General features: G+C 42.0%; 1 protein-coding gene across 4 annotated transcripts in view; it reads right to left on the minus strand.

Annotated features, from left to right (window-relative positions):
• LOC121595715 overlaps positions 1–18,760 on the minus strand; it is a 33,779-nt gene that overhangs the window by 10,460 nt on the left and 4,559 nt on the right. For 3 of the 4 annotated variants that reach the window (XR_006005204.1, XR_006005203.1, XM_041919894.1), the window contains exons 2-5: positions 5,391–5,631; positions 5,013–5,139; positions 4,767–4,919; positions 2,994–3,167 (exon numbers count right to left, since the gene is read on the minus strand). Coding sequence is in view for 2 of the 4 variants with exons in the window: in XM_041919894.1 (XP_041775828.1) it covers positions 2,994–3,167; positions 4,767–4,919; positions 5,013–5,139; positions 5,391–5,591 (655 nt within the window). In the remaining 2 variants the exon portion in view is untranslated. Of the gene's footprint in view, positions 1–2,993; positions 3,168–4,766; positions 4,920–5,012; positions 5,140–5,390; positions 5,711–18,760 lie in introns of those variants that run through there. The other variant, XM_041919895.1, reaches the window with a different exon arrangement.

Below are 18,760 nucleotides of genomic sequence, written 5' to 3' on the forward strand. Positions count from 1 at the left end.
TTATTTGATAGCCGAAATGTGGCCGTGAAAAATGAACATAAATGCAGTGGAAGCATCCGGTTTGCGTATCCACAACAGCGTTGCGTCGATGTTGTGTGTATAGCGAGAAGGCGATAAAACGGGTGAGATCAGTATGGAAGGATGGGAATGAAGACAAGAATAACAAAAAATGAAGACAAAACGAATAGGTAAATAGTTAAAGGTGGAAACGCTTATGCCGTTTGCGGTGAGGATAGCCGATCGTGTGTGTGAGGGGAAGTGATGAAATAAAATTGCAAAGAATATCGGTGCTCATTTTTCAAAAGAATAGCTTAACAATGCATGCCAGTTTTAAAGGAGCAGCAAAACCTCATCCGAAGGTGTGATACATTTCCGTAAAACGTATGTGAGCTTTTTGATGTGCAATTTCCGTCTGTCAAGTGTCTGATGTTCCGTACGTACGAATCAAGGGGGGAATATCGGAACTCAAAGTCTATTTGGAGCACAAAACCAAAAGTCTGCAAAAAATATGAAGCTGGCATGTTGGTACATCGTTTGCTTACGACCTGTTTGTTGTTTTTCCGTTTTTTTTTGTCTAAAACCCCCTTTCACCTTGAGCTAACTGTGCATAAAACGACTACCAGGCTCTTCCAACATTGATTCAATAGACGGGTTTAGACATTAATTTGGCAGCGCACGAAATTGGGGCATGGTGGTTGCAATTGTTGCACCCATGATATATTCGCTCAACAGTACCAGGGTCTGGAAATTGGAGTTGTGGTAACTATGTAGTGACTTATGCTACCGTTATTGCACAGTGAGAAAAAAGCTCACCACAATGTGATGGATTGAAAATTGAGCATTTGTTGATAAAAAATGCATTACGTTTATAAAAGTCACATTAAATTGAGTAATGAAAAGATCTATACTTTCGTTCCATCATTTGATCATTGAGTATCAAATTATTAATTTAAACATAGTTTTAAAATTGTTTTGTTATATCATACGTCAAATGTTAGTAAATAATAGAAGGCATTATTTTTGTTTGCATATCATTTCTTCAATGTATTTTAAACTGGTTTGAAAGAAATTTATTAGAAAGAATATTTTAATTCATAGCATTCACACAAACCACAGTAAACGTTTACCCATTGTGCACTGGCAGCTGGAAATTAGTCAAAATTAAACTACCCCAACATTGATACAGGACGCTTATTCGGTTCGGCTGAACGAATGGTTTGAATGATACATCTGTTGGTGGGCTATGAATATTCATTAGCCCGGTTGCCAGCCTGCATCAACTGTCGCGCCGCGTTATTACGAGCGAGCGATGCAAATTACGCTCTCAGAATATGGAGGCGCCCGGTCGCTTATTAAACGGAGCTGGGCGTCTCCATTCGGCGAGGGAGAAAGAGTAATGAAAACATTTCGCTGTTCGAAATATTCGACACGAGTGTGGGTAAGGAGCAAAGAAGTAAAAAAAAAATAACAAGGGCAGGATCGATTGTGTATAAAAGAACAAATAAAAATAAAATTGTTTAAAAGAAAACAAGAGCATGGGGATGGTTGGGTGTAGCGAGCGGCGATAATGTTAATTGGATAGGGTCTTTTTTTACTTTTCTTGCATTAGTTTTTTTCGTTGCAAAACAAACTGCTTGAGGAAGCGAACGCAAGCAATTATTGTTGTGACATATGTACGCTACAGTCTTATTAATGCACTCATTTTAGTAATTAATACGTCAATCAGTTGTAGAACACGTGTTTAAAATTTGTGTTGTGGGTTGTCACACACAATTTTAGCGTGCCAGCTGATTCGATAAGCTAATAACTTTTCATTATGAACAACGCTATTAAACAACCAATTTAGTTAATGTGCATATTATTAAAAACGAATACAAATCTATTTGCATTATAAATTAGCAAAATGAGCTTCTTCCAGCAATCCTCGACCAGACAGCACCAATACTAACATCACAACAAACTGGTACCTAGCAACACTGAATCGAGGGTATTTTCTCGCCCAAGATGAATTAGCATTTTTCATCAAGCGTTGGACACGGGCACTGGGCACGATTAAAACTAATTTCTTTTTAATCCACCCAATGGAGGGTAAAATATGCCAACGGCAATGCCGGCGACCTTGAACGTTCCATCGGAATGCCAGCAGTGGCGAGAGCAGCGGGATACAATAAAATCATACCGGTATGACCACGATAGTGTATAAGGCAGCCTGATAGCAGCCGAATAAAACTGTTGGACCGTGTTGCTGCAGCATCTGATTCCAAGTCGCTCAAACCAAGCCATTATCGATCGAGAATGCACAATCCATACCGAACAGAGCAGTTACTCAGCGGCTGGGGTGAGCATCTGCACACTTTCCAGGCGAGCAGACACACACTAACACACATACTAAGTGCCCAGTTTAAAACGCGTCCAAGGTAGAAAGAGAAACAGATGATGTTATCGAGTTTAACAAACCATAAAATACCGAAACAAAATAGAGAGAAAGAAACGAAAAACTTTAAAGCGATAAGAAGCCAAAATGTCGAGTGATGTGTGAGGCGCAGATGAGGGAAGGAGAATTAAAAAAAGACACGAAAAGAGAAAATTGGAAAAAAGAGAACGAAAAACTGACCAGCTTGGTGGAATAAAACAAGATTAATGTGCTTCCCGGGGATACGGTTGCAAATTTATGAGGTGCTTGCTGATGATGGGTGCTATGAAAGGGCTACCAGAAAGGCTACGGCGTAGAAACAGTAACCGCGTCTATATGGTGATACTCTGCAGCTAAGATGGTGATGGAAAAGCTATCATAATGAATGGTGTGAGCGCTAGTTGCAGAATATATAAAATGTACTAATGAACTTGAACGAAAGCCGAGGGTGAATGGTGATGGATTGGTGTTGTGCTGGTGATGGTGGTGGTGATGGTGCTGGTGGTGGGTTTTTGCTAAGCAACGACAGAAGGTCTTTCATGCCCTTTCGTTGCTGTGGATATGAGTGCGCCTGGCTTACCTCCGGACGGTGTTGTCGGGGTAACCACTTCGCTGCTGGTCGGTGTCAGCAGCACATTCGAGTTGGAAAGATCGTCCAGGCCCCGTTCGGCGGCACCCTTCTGTATCTGCATGGCTTTGCGATGATGGCGTGTGGTTAGTCCGCCCGTCTCGACGTCACGCTCCAGTCGATGACCTATACAAGGATAGAGAGATAGAAAGAGAGGAAAATAGAAAGAAAACGAAGAAGATAATAAACGAGAAGAAAGGAATAATAAAGTAGCGAAAGACTAAGAGAAAGAGAGAGAGAACAGAATGCCCACAATCGATAATGAGATCGATCTATCCCGACCAAAGCCAAAAACCACCGGGCATTAAGAAGCCTCAACGGTTATGACGTGCTTCTGTCGTGGGTTGACCGATATCAAGAGCACGTCCGGTTTCAAACGACTAGCTTTGGCGGATGGCATGCCAGAAAATGGATTTCGATTCGATAGGGAATGTGCGGTTATTTCTGGCCGCGTGGCTTTCCTACAGCCTCCACAGTACACGGCGTGCTACTGACGGCATCGTTAATCGATATTCGCGTATTTTACGGCAATATCAAAGCTTTCACTCAATGGGCGTACATATTGATTTCAAATTTTACGTCTTTTTCTACTCCTACTGCTTCCGTTCTTCTGTGCCTTCCGGATGATATGACACTTTTGGTACCGTTGCGACAGGTACCACCGGGTGGGTGGGATAGGATGATTTGTTTTGTTCTGAATGGACAAGTAATGCGAGCCAACCTTATCCAGCTAAAAAATGTGAAAAGGGCGTTCAGGTTTCTCCGTACAATTTGGCAGACGAAAGAAAAGTGCCGTGTAAAAGAAGAAAGTGGCAGCCACGTTCCGTCATGCTGAGCGGTTTGGGACTGTTCACGCCGTGTTAATATCGATGACAAGAAGTACATTCCTAACAGCACAAAAGTTTTGTCCATTCGGAAAATAAATTGATGCTAAAATGCCATTTATGAAAGGTCATATTTTTTGGTAGGGGTTTCGATGCCTTTTTTGTGGAGCTTTTTGAAAGATTATTCGAAAAAAGGAATACTGTAAGTAGGAATATGAGTTTCGTATTTGTCACACGTTTAAAATTATATGTATTACAGTAACAATAACTTTCTAGACCAAGAAACGACTCATGGAACTCAACGTGTGCAAGAGCTTTGTCGTACAACCCTTGCACAAAGAAAACGCCGACCGTGAAGCTCTTTTGATACGATGAATAATATATTGTAGCTATACGCCAACTGCCTTCGTCTTGCGTGATACCACACGTACACACGACCTAGACCGTTGTCCTTGCCAAAACGACCAACAATTGGCTGGACGTGCACAACAGAATTGTTTCGCTTAAATTATATACCAGACACACTAACACACTCTTTCATTTGGTCGCTGACTGACGGAGGTCAATCGAAAGTGAAGTGCCGGACGTGCGTGTCATACAACAAGTCCTCTATGTATTATTGCCAGTTCTAACGCATGACGTTTTATGTGCGACTTGCGAAAGAAATTCCTCATCTAATCATTTATTAATCGAGCTGTGAGTGATGCACAACAAAACACAAAAAAGAGAACATTGTTCGATCTTTGTCAATAGCGGCCCACCGGTCAAGTCGTGTCAGCTAACCGGATGTGGCATTTACCTCGTCATGATTTCCCAAAGTGGCATCACACTCTCTCATGGGAATAAAAGTCCGCCCCCCCCCCTCCCTACAGATCTGGTATGTTGGTTTGCGTGTACTCACCGGACCGGGAACGTGTCAGCTGCCGCTGGACGTAGCTCTCGAGATCCTGCTCCTCCCGATTACTTATCACACAGTTGAGAATGATTAGAAATATGCCCAGACCGACGGCAAACAGGCCCGTGCAGATCAGTTCATTCCACCAGGAGCCTTTGCCTGCGAGAAAGATAAGCATAAGATGATCCGAGTCAAGGGCAGGTGGCGACTTGTTGTAGTGTCACTGACACCGGTTGACGTGCTTTCACTTACCTAGCAGGTGCCACGATTGTTGCGGTTGATTGGATAGATTATCTGGAAAAAATCCAGCGCCTAGTAAAAAGATTCCGAAAACTACGAACACGACTCCTATGTGCAGCATACCAATGCTGGTGACTACCTGCGGAAGGGAAGCGATGCGTGTGAGAGCACATGAGAGGACGAGTGGATAAATTTCCGGATCCCCGCTCGATTGCGTGCTGTGGTCCAATCTAATTTCCTGTCCCTGAACTAAGTGTCCGTCTTGGAGCTTCCAGTCAGTGTTCGCACCGAAATCTTTCGCAACCCGATCTGATGTCTGATGGCAAGATTTAGCTCGACCACCGCCCCAAACACGTACCTCACCCCTCGAAAACATGTAGACATACTTACTTTCGTATCTAAATTATTATTATCGGTGATGTGCACTTTCTGGGGGTGAAATTTTCGACGTGTCGAACCGTGCGGCGAATGGGTGTCACCGCTTTCCGAGCTCTGTATGCTGTAGCGGCGCTCCCGGGCCTTGCGCTGATTGTCGCGTCTCTTGCGCTGCCGCTTGATGGCAAGCGCCGAATGGATGCCGACCGAATGCATCTTGCACCAGAATCGCTTAAGCTGCAGCCACGGATAATTTCTGTGAAGCGGGAGGAAAATAAGGGTGCCTATGAGAATGTGCAAATGTGAACCTTCGAGACCGATGTCAATGCGCACTTGATACGTCGCAGCATCAGTCTTAGTAACATGCGAACTCGTACATTGCTACGGCCCGATGATGGTTTGCGATGCATGGAAAAGAAGGCTCGCATAGGGACAAAGGATGTGGCGCTTAGAAACGCTGATACGTGCCAGCTGTAAAAGTAATCGGATAATGGTTTTTACGATAATGAATGTTATCGACCAGTGAGCTGAGAAGTCAGTAATGTGACCAAGAATAGAAACGAGGAACGCAAAGAACGCCTTGAGAAGACCGCTTCATGGTCCGTCCGATGTCATAAAGCATTCTCGACGCGTTGAGGGTTGTAAGAAATGTTTGATATTTTGGAATTCATCTTGGTGTATGGTATGTTGGAGGGAAAATGCGGAAGATAGCATAGTTTATAGCATGACATTGAATTTTGTACATTCTGGAGGCAAGAGGCTCATTTTATGAGCTTGAGAACCTTGTTGACGGCTTCGAAATCAATGTTGGAGTCATAAAAATATCTGCTCGGACTAGCAGAACTTGAGGAAAACGATGGTATTGGTGACGTACAAGAAGTTAGAAGTTAAATATGCAGCTTAAAAAGATGTAAAAATATTAAGAATAAGGAATCATTCAATATTGTTCGCTAATGATAATTCATTCATCTTCTGTTTTTCTTTGTTGTATTTACTGCTACAAGGTCGAAAGTGTAACGATGTTTCCAAACAAGGAGAAACATTTATTTGGGTGTGGTGTAACATGATAAGAATAAGATTTATATCATTTCATTTATTTATTTAATAGGACGGACCAAGAGGCCCCTCTAAAGATAATTCTTCATCATACCAACAAGATTGGATCGAATGAAATGCAAAAGAAGGTTATCTAGATAGTAATTCACCAATACCCATTCGACCTTACATCAGTTACATTCAATAAATGATTTAACTGAAAGCCTGGAGACTAAAGTCACATCAAAACTTGAACTATTTATTTAGATTTTATTGTATTATTGAAAAAATGAAAAAAGAAAAGTTCCTAACTTTCGCATTCGGTTTCCTACTCCATCAGCAATGATGTTGCAAGAATACATTGCCGATTATCAGGTCAGAAAATCGTCAACATTGTCCATCACCCCAAACAACGCCGTTGAAGAGCAAAAGTTACAAATGTTGACTAAACAACTATCGCATGCAACGCACCAAGATCGATAGAGCTTGACACGATCAACGCTAGATTGTTAACTAATCAATCGACAAGACAATCCGAAAGCAAAGCAATAGCAATTATACCGACGTCCATCAGCCTATCGATTCGCTACCATCGATCCAATTAAGACTAACCGAATTGGTATTTTTACCGCCCTGCCTGTTAGCCAGGCATAAGCAATACATTTAACATCAAATTTATTCGATTTACTTAAGCTGAAGCAATTAGCTGCGTTGGAAGATTTTGCACAATGAAATGGACCAAGATGGATACAGTTTGTACGCTGTCGATGTTAAACACCATTTACAATTCCCGTTCTGAATGTGTGTGCGCATGAGGACATTCTCAGCGGAACTGGTGTAATCGATTTTATTAAAAAATAAAAGCCCTGTTCTAACTTCATTATGCTATGTAATTACTTTTTTTTGCTAACTCATAATTCAGTCTGTCGCTCGGAGTTTAACAGAACGATTCGTTTTACATAGCCGGCTGGTACGAATGTATTCTTAACTAAAAATCAATAAACCATCCGCACACTGGGGACTCGCAGATTCATTCGCTACGAGACGCTCGCACTACACAAATAACCACCGGCATCCCAAAATGGTTCGTTTGCCGAACGGACGGCAATTGAATTACGCTCTCCAGATTGTGCATACGCGATGACGAAGGCAAAGCCTCTGCCCGAATGTAACGTTATAGAAAATGTGGCCAGATTGAACAATGTTGCTATGACGAGTTGAAACGCACCCGCTCGTCCAAAGGTCCGTGAGAAACTTTGTGTGAAATTCAATTTGACTGGCATTTCCCACACCTTCGTTATCGTACGTTTTTTCCCTTCCCCGCTATTACTCATTGACGATAGTCAAACACGACGACAAAAAATGAAGCAATCAAACCAACGCACACCAGCCGGTTAGCCGTCGAAATGATGTCACAACAACCGCGAGCATTTGCAGTGCTGACATTTCGGTAAATATTCCACAACAAAAAGCCCGTTTACTGACCAGTTTATCGGTCAACCAGCCGGTACGGTTTCAAGGATACTTGCCCCTCCGACCACCATTGCAGATCAGGCGCTGTAATGAGTCATGGTTGCTTGCGAGTCATGGAAGTTGAAGCCTTTTTTCCTGCTGTTCTTCTGTTCTTCCTCCCTCTACTCAACTCATTCACGAACGCACACATCGATTCTACCCATACACAGAGCTTCACAAGCTTGCCGGTATTCAAAGCGGTAGCAGTAACAGTAGCAGCAGTAGCAGCGATGGTAGCAACAGCAGCAGCAGCAAAAACATTGGAGCAGCGTGGGACCCGATATATTATTGCGCCTTGGAGGCTATTACTGTAGCATCTGAAACACCCTTACGAAACAGCCCCTGGGGTTCCTAGCGCTGAAAGGACTGTACGTTTTTTTGCCTCCTACCGGCACGTGTACTGATTCGCGCATGTCTGCTGAATCTGACGATGCGGTTGTTTTGACTGTCAATTACAAGCAAAGCCAAGCAAACTTGGTGGAAACTACAGATACAGCTCTTCTGGAAATGATGTGAAGTAGTCTTTTATTTTTTCCTAGATAATCATGACTCCTGTCAATTGAACCATATTCAATTACACCCAAATGTTTTGCTTAATAATTATGTTTTAGAACTCACAACCACAACCTTCACTGTATTTCTTTTGCAACAAATATAAGCAAAACTTTGTGCAAACCCGGGTTTGTGAAAATGTTTTGCCATCATTTGTTGCCAAATCGATTGGAGAATCCATCAAACTTATGTTGTGTGAAAATTTTTAATGCATGAGGAATCATTTTCTTTAATCAGAAATACAATTACGAACGAATAAAAAATAACCTCGACGTAATTTTAGTGAACTTTAAATGAAAACACATACACAGTTTTCGATAAAAATAGAAATACACCGTATTGCTGATTGATTCATATTCCGGACAGTCTCAAAATTTATTTTATAATCTTCAAATTCACACACACACACACGCTACACCTTTTTAGTTTTTAAATTGTCTTAATGTCTTGACACTCCATTCTGGATGTCGGTGACCTCCTAGACCAACAGATGCATATAACCGAAGAACTGCTACGTGAATTGACGGGCTTTCCCATACGGCCATCAAGCTATTTGTCACATAAATCTTTAAATATTGTTGTTTTCTTGTTATTATCACTGTCTTAAAACACATTTTTACACAATTAAAAACACGGTTGGCACGGCATTAAAAACAGAGATAACTTAACTTTGATAACTACTTCCTTAATAGATTCCGATGTATTTCTATGCACTTGCACATCCAGTTACAAAATGAATCATCCAGTTTCTGTGTATACTTTCCATTTGATAGTTTATGTTGACTATTTACAAAAAGAAGAAATCAAATATTTTGCTTCAAGAAGAGTAATTAATATTTTTGTTTTTGTTTTTCTATGGGGTCAGTTGTTTATAAAATATTTATTTTATAATTCTATTTTATTTTTGTGTCAATTACAGAAACAAACCCAAAAAACGTGAAAAAAAACGAGTTCAAATTATAGACAGTCCCCGAGATACACATTTCATGGGGACCGAAAACGGCTGCAAAATATCGTGTATCTCGAATTTTCGCGTAAGTCGAATCTCGTAATTACCAGCTAATATATCACTATTCTTCGAGTAATTTTGCAAGTAGGGGGTGGTTTTGGTCACCAAATTAATTATTTGATATAATTCTGACTGAAATTAACAGCTTCAAACCTTTTCAAATGGGTTTTAACTTTCGATCAATAGGGAAATTATTTAGCACTTGACAATCGATGTGTAAAATCAGTACAATTTGCTCATGCAACTGTCAAATTTAGAAAACAGCGTATCTCCGAGTCCGCGTCTAAGAGGTACCGTGTATCTCGGGGACCGCCGGTACATTTAAAACGTTATATCTATTTACTTTTGTGCATTTTAAATCACATTTTTTTAATATAAATATGTTTAACTGATCATCGATTAGTGATGTTCGTTTGCTATACGGCATGAGAGTTATAGCTGAAGAATAAATTCTGGGGTACATAATATATTTACGTAAGTTAAATTTCGATTTTTTGATCCACGCTGGTCGTAGAACTCTTCACGTCGGCTACCAACTAATTTGCAGTAGTGAATAATTATTCTTATAGCGTGGGCTAAGATGTTAATTAGCATTAGAATCGATATTTGTCTTGTATGAACCAAGCCTAGCTATGCCGTTCTTTGACGGACTTTGCACACAATAAACATCAAAATATCTAAATTAGATTTTAATTAGCTCTCGTTGTTGTGAGCTTGTTCTCTAAAATAAAGTGTTTATTATTTCCACTATTTAAATCAAAATTTAAATTTTTAACTTTCTAATGATGAACATCATGACTTAGTAACAGAAAGTTGTAGAAATTGTATGTATTCTGTTATTTTTTATTAAATAAAATTAAACGTTGCCCGATTAGCTAAATGTAGATTCAAAATGGCCCTCCATAACGTTATTTGCGAAACTACGCGGCTCACGAACTATTCAGTTTGGATTCTCCTGATCTAAATCTTCATTAAAAATGTTATTTAATATTAGTCTAGTCAGATCTATTTTAGAATATGGATCAATTGTCTCATACCGACCGCTGGATCAATCGCATTGAAAGTGTGAAGTGGAAGGAAAATGACTAGTTTCGCGATTAAAAAGCTTAGATGGCCAAATGGTGACACGCTACCCTAAAGAACAAGATGCTTATTGTTAGGTGAAGAATCGTTAGAAAAGCGCAGTGAAAAGGCTAAAACAATGTTTATGGCCAAACTGTAAAAGGAGAAATTGACGCACCTCGCTTATTAAGCAAAGTGAACATGGCACGCAGTTTTAATTTATTCTAGGCAGGAGTTGATTTTCACACATCTATTTCTACTACTAGTGAACGTCTGCGCTACATTAATCTTTAATAACCTACGATATCTTTTGGGGCCATTATTGGCCGACAAGAATTATAAAATAAATAAATAAATAAATGTACTCAATACGTTAAAAACTGTTATTTATTGAATACCAAGAACTAGCCTAGCAAACATTTAAAGTTCACCACCAACTGCGCTCCCTGTCACTGCTAGTTGTTTAATCATTGGAAATGTGAACGTGTACTAAACTCGACCCAAAACCACTGAGGTCATAATTCCTGACAGCTTTACAACCACAACATCAACCACCGCAAGCATTTTCCGCTTCGGGAACGACGGGTGGTCTCGGCCAACACTGGACTTGGGCAGGGTTTTGTTTTGGATGAATTGCTACCGACTGTCGTTTGTCAGTCGCCGGCAAGGGCCCCGGATGGCAACAGTAGGATTAGTAAGAGTACCTTATTTACATTACCATTTGCCTGCAGCGGCACTGTGCCACTGTTGGGGAAGCGTCTTTTTGTTTTGTACCAATCTGTATCCGAAGCCAGTATCAGGTCTCGTGGGGCTCACACTCACACAAACACACAGCTCATGGTGCGGAAGGTTTCTATTGATTTTACAATCAATTTAGCACTTTCGATAAAGGCTCCCTTGAATTGGGATCCCGCGAGCACGTCGGCGACGAAAAGGGATCATCAAAGGGGAGAGGTTTGGATTTCCGTTTCACGATAATGTGGCTAAATAAGGTTGACAAGCATCAAACAGCCACTGCGCTGTGATGGCTTAAAGCTTCTACTAGCAGTGAACAGAAAGATTAAAGACAAACGCCCGACATCCCGTGCGTATCCGTGTTCCGTGTGCGATACATTCGCTGTGTTTTCGCTGTTTTGTTGCTAGCGCCTCGGGAAGAATTACTTTTTTTTCTGTATGCTTTTCCTACGGAACAAGATGTGCGTGTTGGAAAATTAGTCCCTTTTTTCGCTAGGTTCGGGCGATTGAGCTCGAGCATCGGATGAAAGGTTTCTCTACCGTTTCGCTCTCACATTTTTGGCAGGTTCCTTTCCATGGAAAAGCCGATTTTCAACTCTGATGCTGATTATTGCTATACCGAAGCCTCTCTAGCGACATCGTGAAACCCAGCCGGGACCGGTCGGTTGTTGATAAGAGCAAATTGGTAAGGATTCGAGGATTTGCACGACCGTGGTGTGTTTGTGTGTGCTTCACGACTCCCGCCTCTCGGTTAACGCTACCGTTGAGATCCCCAGGAAAAGATCCTTTCCGAGAAAGTGCTAAAATAATGGGCTTTGCGCCGTCGGTGAGCAGGGATGGTTGAGTTTTTCGCAGAAAAAAACGAGAACCCCTCCAATAACGAAGCATTGTAACGCTGTCGGCCTTTGGTTTCGATGGCGCCTAAAAGTATGCTGTGCTCGTTGCCTTACATTTTGTCACCTTCCCGGTAAAGCATCGGAAGGATAACTAAATGTTTGCTTTGAAATCGAATCGATCATGCCCGGGTGCTTGGGACGCAAATGCCGGTAAATGCATGTATAGGGAGGAAAAACGAGATTTACACATTAGTGGTGTATTTCCGTGTACCGCCACAGAGAATGAGTTTGACGCGCGTGGAAAAATGGTGCGCTATTATCAATAAAAATAAAAAAATAAAACATCACGACGAAGCTAAACGTACCACACCACTCTACACAGTACATACAGCAACAATTTATGATCACGGTATGTGTCAGCGAAGAACAGTGCTGAAAGAGGCAAACAGGGACGCAGTTCGATCCGTTCGTGTCATCGGAAGAGGAAAATCTCCTAGTCACGGCATTTACAATTCAACGCATTGGAATCACGTCCGGTTCACACACGTGCACAGTACCGATTCGATTGTTAATGTGAGTGAATGGTCATTTATCAACACCCCGATCGATCCCGTGTCTGCTCGGGACAATTGTTTTCCATCCCTTTTTCCGACTGCGTGACTGCTTTTTTGGTGCTGCCGGAAGAGTGGAAAAAAGCTTTCAGACACGCACACTGGTAATGGGGTAAATGAAGCACCTAACAACAGATTGGAGCAAAAATCAGTCTTTGTGCAACGAATAGACGTCTTGTATGAGGAACTTTGTTTAATTTAAATTTCTTTGGAGCAGTAGTAAATATTTAATTTTCTATATCGGTACATTCTGTATTGGATCTTTGTCCATCTGTCGACCAAAGATAAAAAACATCCACCTCCTTGTGCTGAAAAAGGGTAGCTTGTAATTATTTCACACCATCTCGATAGCCTAACCCAACCCTTCTTCAACAGGTGCTTGAAAAGGTTGGAAAGCGGCAAGTGTTGTTCCATCCATCAAGATACGGACCATTCATTCCGCTCGCACCGGTAACACTGTCCTTTTTCTGGTTCGCAAACGTCTCAAGGTTATCGTATAGTGAACGTTGATCTTGAAGTGCTAACCGCTGGACGACCACTCTGATGGTTATGAATGTTTAATTGGACTGTTATTGAGTGTAGGATTTGTTGGTTAGGGAAGCAGCAAAACCCAAACTACCCTTATAATCATAAAGGCCTCGGTGATAGAGAAAGATTCCTAACGTGCTTTGGATTGAAAGAGGAAATTTTTGAAGGTGTGCTTTAACGTATATTCTACATTTAAAAAACTAGTCCTTTTTAATTTTACCGTTATAAAAATCGCGCTCTTCCGAATTATTTGATTAAAGCAAATATATTTTTGATTGGTTCTATGGTCGTTCAAAATAAAGCTCACGCAATCAGCAAAATAATGATTGCGCACTCAAACATTAGTATGAATATTTGTCAACAACCATTCAACATAAAGGAATTATGAATGAGTCAAACATAAAAAAGCTTGGTACAAACTGAGATAATAAATCTTATTAGGATTATCTCTCAATTATGAATCAAACTTCAGACACATAAGATACCTTTTTCACTATATACACTCTAAAACCGCAAACCGTATCGAATCTTACATCATATTTGTACCCTTTTCTCCACCAGCTCTTGGGGATATCTTCAAGCACTGATCTTACACGGTGTATACATCTTCAATCATCAAGAAGCCTGATAAGGGGCTGGAAAAGTGTTATTGATGTAATAAACATCTTCCGCTCGGTCTTGCCGGACTGGGCTTGCCCAACAGCTTGGGATAAAACAAGCAACATACAACGAGTACTTCCATTGTACGAAGCCCGTCTACATGCCAGGAAAGATGATTCGTAAAGTCAATTGCCTACCACTGCTCGCCATTGTGTACGGAACGCTAGGATCGGTTGGGTGTTGGGTTGGCCTTTTCTCCACATTACCTCGTTTGTCATGCAGAACACGGCACGGACCACTCCCGGAAAGCGTATTTCCCTATGCACTTGTGGCAAATACCGCAACGGCACAGGCTGCACTTGGCTTAGACAGCCGTAGCCTTTACTTGCTCCGCTGCAGCGTAAGCTAAAATGTCAATAGCATTTGGGGGATGGGTTTCAACAAACGTGGAATAAAGAAAAGCTTCCCACCATAAGCAGAGCAGCTCTCACAGCGGCTGTCAGTGGCACCGGTTCAGTGGATTTATTTCAATACGTTTTTACCCCTTGGTGTGCTCAAAATAGCTACTTCGGAAACGATCGAACTGGCAGAGAAAAATGAGCGTCATCTTTATACGGGGGTTTTCCTCAAATTTATCTGAGAAAAGAGCAAAAAAAAACGCCTCATCCATCCCGACCGAAGCACGTGTCGGTCGTGCCTTAGTTCCAAAAAGGCAAGTGCTGTCACGTTTTTAACAGAACAGCTGGCCCACAGGCCTGTTGCGTCATTTGCCAAACGGGCAAGGATGCTGTCAAATTGGAGGCATTTTCATTATTCTTCATTTGCAGTGTGAAAATTTATGGGTTCGCTTACTGCATCGGAAGGGCCCCCATTGTCAATCAACCCGTCAATCAAGGACGCCAGGGGAAATACGAAGCCAGTGAAGAAGGTTTCGAAGAAACATCCCACCGCTCGATCGAACGGGAACGAATGGGCCTTAGTAGCAGATTCCGGTAAACAAAATCCGTCGCATAAATTTGCATACGTCCCTCGGGAAGTGATGCAAACTAATGAATGTTGGCTGGGCTCCTCCCAGCAACAACAACAAAATATCATAAATTAACATCCCACACAAATACACTCATGCGTGCGTGCAATCAACGGTAGTAGCCGAAATTGGAAGTGAAAATATGAGGCTCAAAAATGGTTGCCCGTGGAGCAATAGGACAGTTGTATGGCATGTGCAGGAAAACCATCTCGGTGTGGCACGATTGTAATCGAAAGCATAAGGTTGTTGTTTGGTACGGCTACGCTTTAACCTTGTCATTACTGATACGGCAGACCGGGCAGCTCTCAGGGGAAATCTGAAATTTCCTTCACTTATGAGCGTGTACACGCTTTCATACTAACACGTCCAAGTGCCATGCAAAAGTGTGTCAATTCGTTGGAACCCATCCCAAATTGGCACGCATTTGCGATGGCCCACAAAATGGTTATGACGCTGCGCATGGCTTTGAACGATGACCAACTTTGGTGTCGGAGAGCACCAAAAGAAAAACCCGAACAAACAAAACATTGTCGTCGTTTCGTTCACTCCCTCTTTCGAAAAATACTCACAATGTAGACTGCCCAATGGCGGGAGGTCTTTCAGTGACACAATTCGCCTCCATCCGCGCACACAAAGACCTCGTTTAATCCTGGATTACGCTTTCGCTCATTGCTCAAACTGCGTTTGCACTTTCGGGCACGGTTGTGGAGCGATTTTTGCTTCAGTTGTTGGCCCTGGGTCCTACTACCAACCAGGTAAGGCACAACAATAGACGATGACTGACAGAAAACACCGCCAGGGTAGGATCCTGCTTTCCTCCGTATTGCAACGAGGATCTTGACAGATTACGTAGCACTCTCGTCCGTCGGTACTTGACTTGACTCGTCTAATATTTCTTTTTCTACAAGTGCCGGCTTGTCGAGTTTTTTTTTGCTTCCAAGTTCACATTTTCACGCGATATGTACAACGTCCGGAGCAGTCGGTGGACAAGATGCTTAGTGCAATGTCTAGTACCCCGTAAGTGGAGATATTAGATATTGTTAGCGAATTTGTAGTACCCAAGGGAAATGGTAGAAAAAAGTTGTCATCCATTTGTGATGATGCTTTCCTATATTAAATAATGATTTTCTCTTCTTTCATAATAACTGTTAGTTAAAGTATGGTACCGAATGACAGCATTAACAGGTCTAGCAGTATGATGACTGAAACGATGTTTCATCCTGGGATATTACAACTCTCTATCCCTCTTCTATACGATTTTGCCCATCACACTGCCAGTAAACAATGAACGCCCGTCGTCCGTAGGGGCTCGTATCGGTGTCTAGCCTTGGCACACCTGTTACAAATAGCCTGCTATTTGCCAACCCCATCGGCGAACGGAGCCAAAACTTGTTACATGCGTGTGTCTCCCAAACGGTCAGACGTGCACGGTAATGGTACGGTCTGATTACTATTCCATGGTAGGTGATCCAACTCGGCAGGATAATTCAACCCCACAGACAAACCAAACACAAAAAAAAACGCTGCAGACCTTCAACTGCGCCATATGTACCAAACTTTTGGGCTCCATTATTTGCGTCAGCAGAATTTGTTGATTGCAATCCTGTTGATTTAAAAATAAACCATTTCATCAATGTGCCTTCCTTTTTGCGTAAAACCTTCCAAGCGGAAAAAATGCAATTTGACGGTAAAAAAAATTCCCGCCGTTCCACAAGCAACCTAGGGGCTGGGCTTTTTGTTTGGGCGTGAAAAGTTAACGAGATGGTATGGAAAATGGGAACCACTCTACAGGTTAACCCCAGCTCAAGACATTGTTTGCGGTCTACGTATCGCGGGTAGATGAATGGAGGTTTTTAATTCTAAAGCAAGCGAGGTACCAGCTTATGAGGTTAATTTGATTGAGTGAACTGGTTGGCTGGAGCAGCACAACTTTTCAACAATGGCACGGAGCATCCTTTGTGCCGGGCAATCGCATGAGCGCAAGTTCACCGTCGTCAGTTTGAAATGATATGGCACTACCGTATTCTGCAGCGTGTACGAATGTACTTGTTTATTTTCTGTTTATTTTTTCCCTCGCACTTCTATTTTTCAACACACTTGGGAGCAAGTTAATGACTTGCCTTCGTTTGCTCACCATTTCATGGTTTGGGGGTTTTCCGTTTGCCTTTGCAGGGCTTGGGCAGGGCATCATGGAATTACTACCGCAGCGGCGCCGCGCTGAACGCAAACGTATGGATTTCAGTGTAAACAGGTCATGTTTTTCTTTCGCCCTCGCACAAAAGGGATATAATTAAAACTCTCACCAAGAGCAAACGGTGGTAATCGATCGACACTGAGCAAGAAAATGAGGAGAGGCGGTGTAGTCATTCCAATAGCCTAATCAAGCTATAGCGCAGCAACAAAAGTGGTACTTGAGTGTGGGAGAAAAAAAATGTTTGTGGAAAAGAAATAAAAGAGATATATTCATGGAATAATTGTGTTAACTAGGCTATATGACTTTAAGTGTTATATATTAAGCGTCACTTAAGTAACATCATTTTACGCTCCGTTTAAATTTGCTCCACATAAAGCTGGGTAGGCATGATACGGTGAAATACCTGAGACCATGAATCATTGCTTAGTAACACCGCAACAACCCGAAACTAGATAGCGATAAATCCCTGTACTCTATAACGAACAAAACAATTACCCCAAGATAAGCTGTTCTATCTATGCCACACGGAGGGAAAAATTTATTATTTTCCTCGAAAAAAAGGCAACCCAAATCGAACCGATATCGATAAGCGGGCGCGGACTGCGCGAGAACCAATTTCATTGCACAATGCTTTATGCTGCCGAGCGTTCGGCGAAAGAGTAATTACACCAACGTGTAATGTGCCCCAATTAGTGATGGTACAATATTGAATGTCCTATACAATGGACGGGATCCATGCAGTCCGGAGCGGCGAAGCCTCGCAAAGCATTCACAATGGACGCAGCAACGAGAAACGCTGTATCAAACTAGCTATTTTCATTTCCGCCAGTTATTGCGGCGTGCTGTCTGACCGCTGGATGCTCGATTGTGGGTTTAATGTAACCGCGCAGCAAGACGGCATTGTTGCTGGAACTGTTGAGCCTCGGAAGCGATTGAATCTGCAGTGACAGAAACACGGGACGGGATGCTTTTCAGTGATACACGATACATCGTGGAGCTATTTGGTTGGTTAGCTGTAGACTATAGTGCAGTGAACAGGCTATGAAAATGACCGTTATAAATACTGAAAAGGATTGAAAGTAATATTTTGTTCGACAATTTGTGTCACTGCTAATAAAAGAGCCATTTCAAGCAACCATCGCTTGCTCGTTCCAGTTGCGATACGTGCATACGTGGGATGAATTTGTAATTCTAAGTATAAAGGTTTACAAATAGGGAAAAAACAAATGCATTCAACGACTACATGACAACACCGTTTCCAATCGCATTACTACCGTTCCCATCGATTCTCATGATAATGTACGCTACCATGATTTGCATGATGCACATTCGGTAGAGTTTTCCTACCTTACCATTAGACTACCACCGCAGCTCGGGCTTGAGTGCTCTGGCATGGCCATTCTGCATTCACACATCTTGGTGTCTGTTCATTAGTGCATGACATTTCGTTAGAATCCACACAGAAATGGAGCAAAGGTACACTCTAACGGTAGCGGGAAGGTTTTGTGGAGAAAATTTTGAATGCAAACAGCTGGCAGTACGGTTGAGAAGCTTTTCGAACTTTTCGAAATTATGAAGAAACGATGATACTGATGGAATTATGTCAAATTACGTCGAATCGTTTTATATCAACTTCCTATCAACTTCCTTCCTATTTGCTAGGGAAAGTTGGGTTGAGGATGAA

Source organism: Anopheles merus, chromosome 3R (genome assembly GCF_017562075.2).
Source record: "Anopheles merus strain MAF chromosome 3R, AmerM5.1, whole genome shotgun sequence".
Taxonomy (NCBI): domain Eukaryota; kingdom Metazoa; phylum Arthropoda; class Insecta; order Diptera; family Culicidae; genus Anopheles; species Anopheles merus.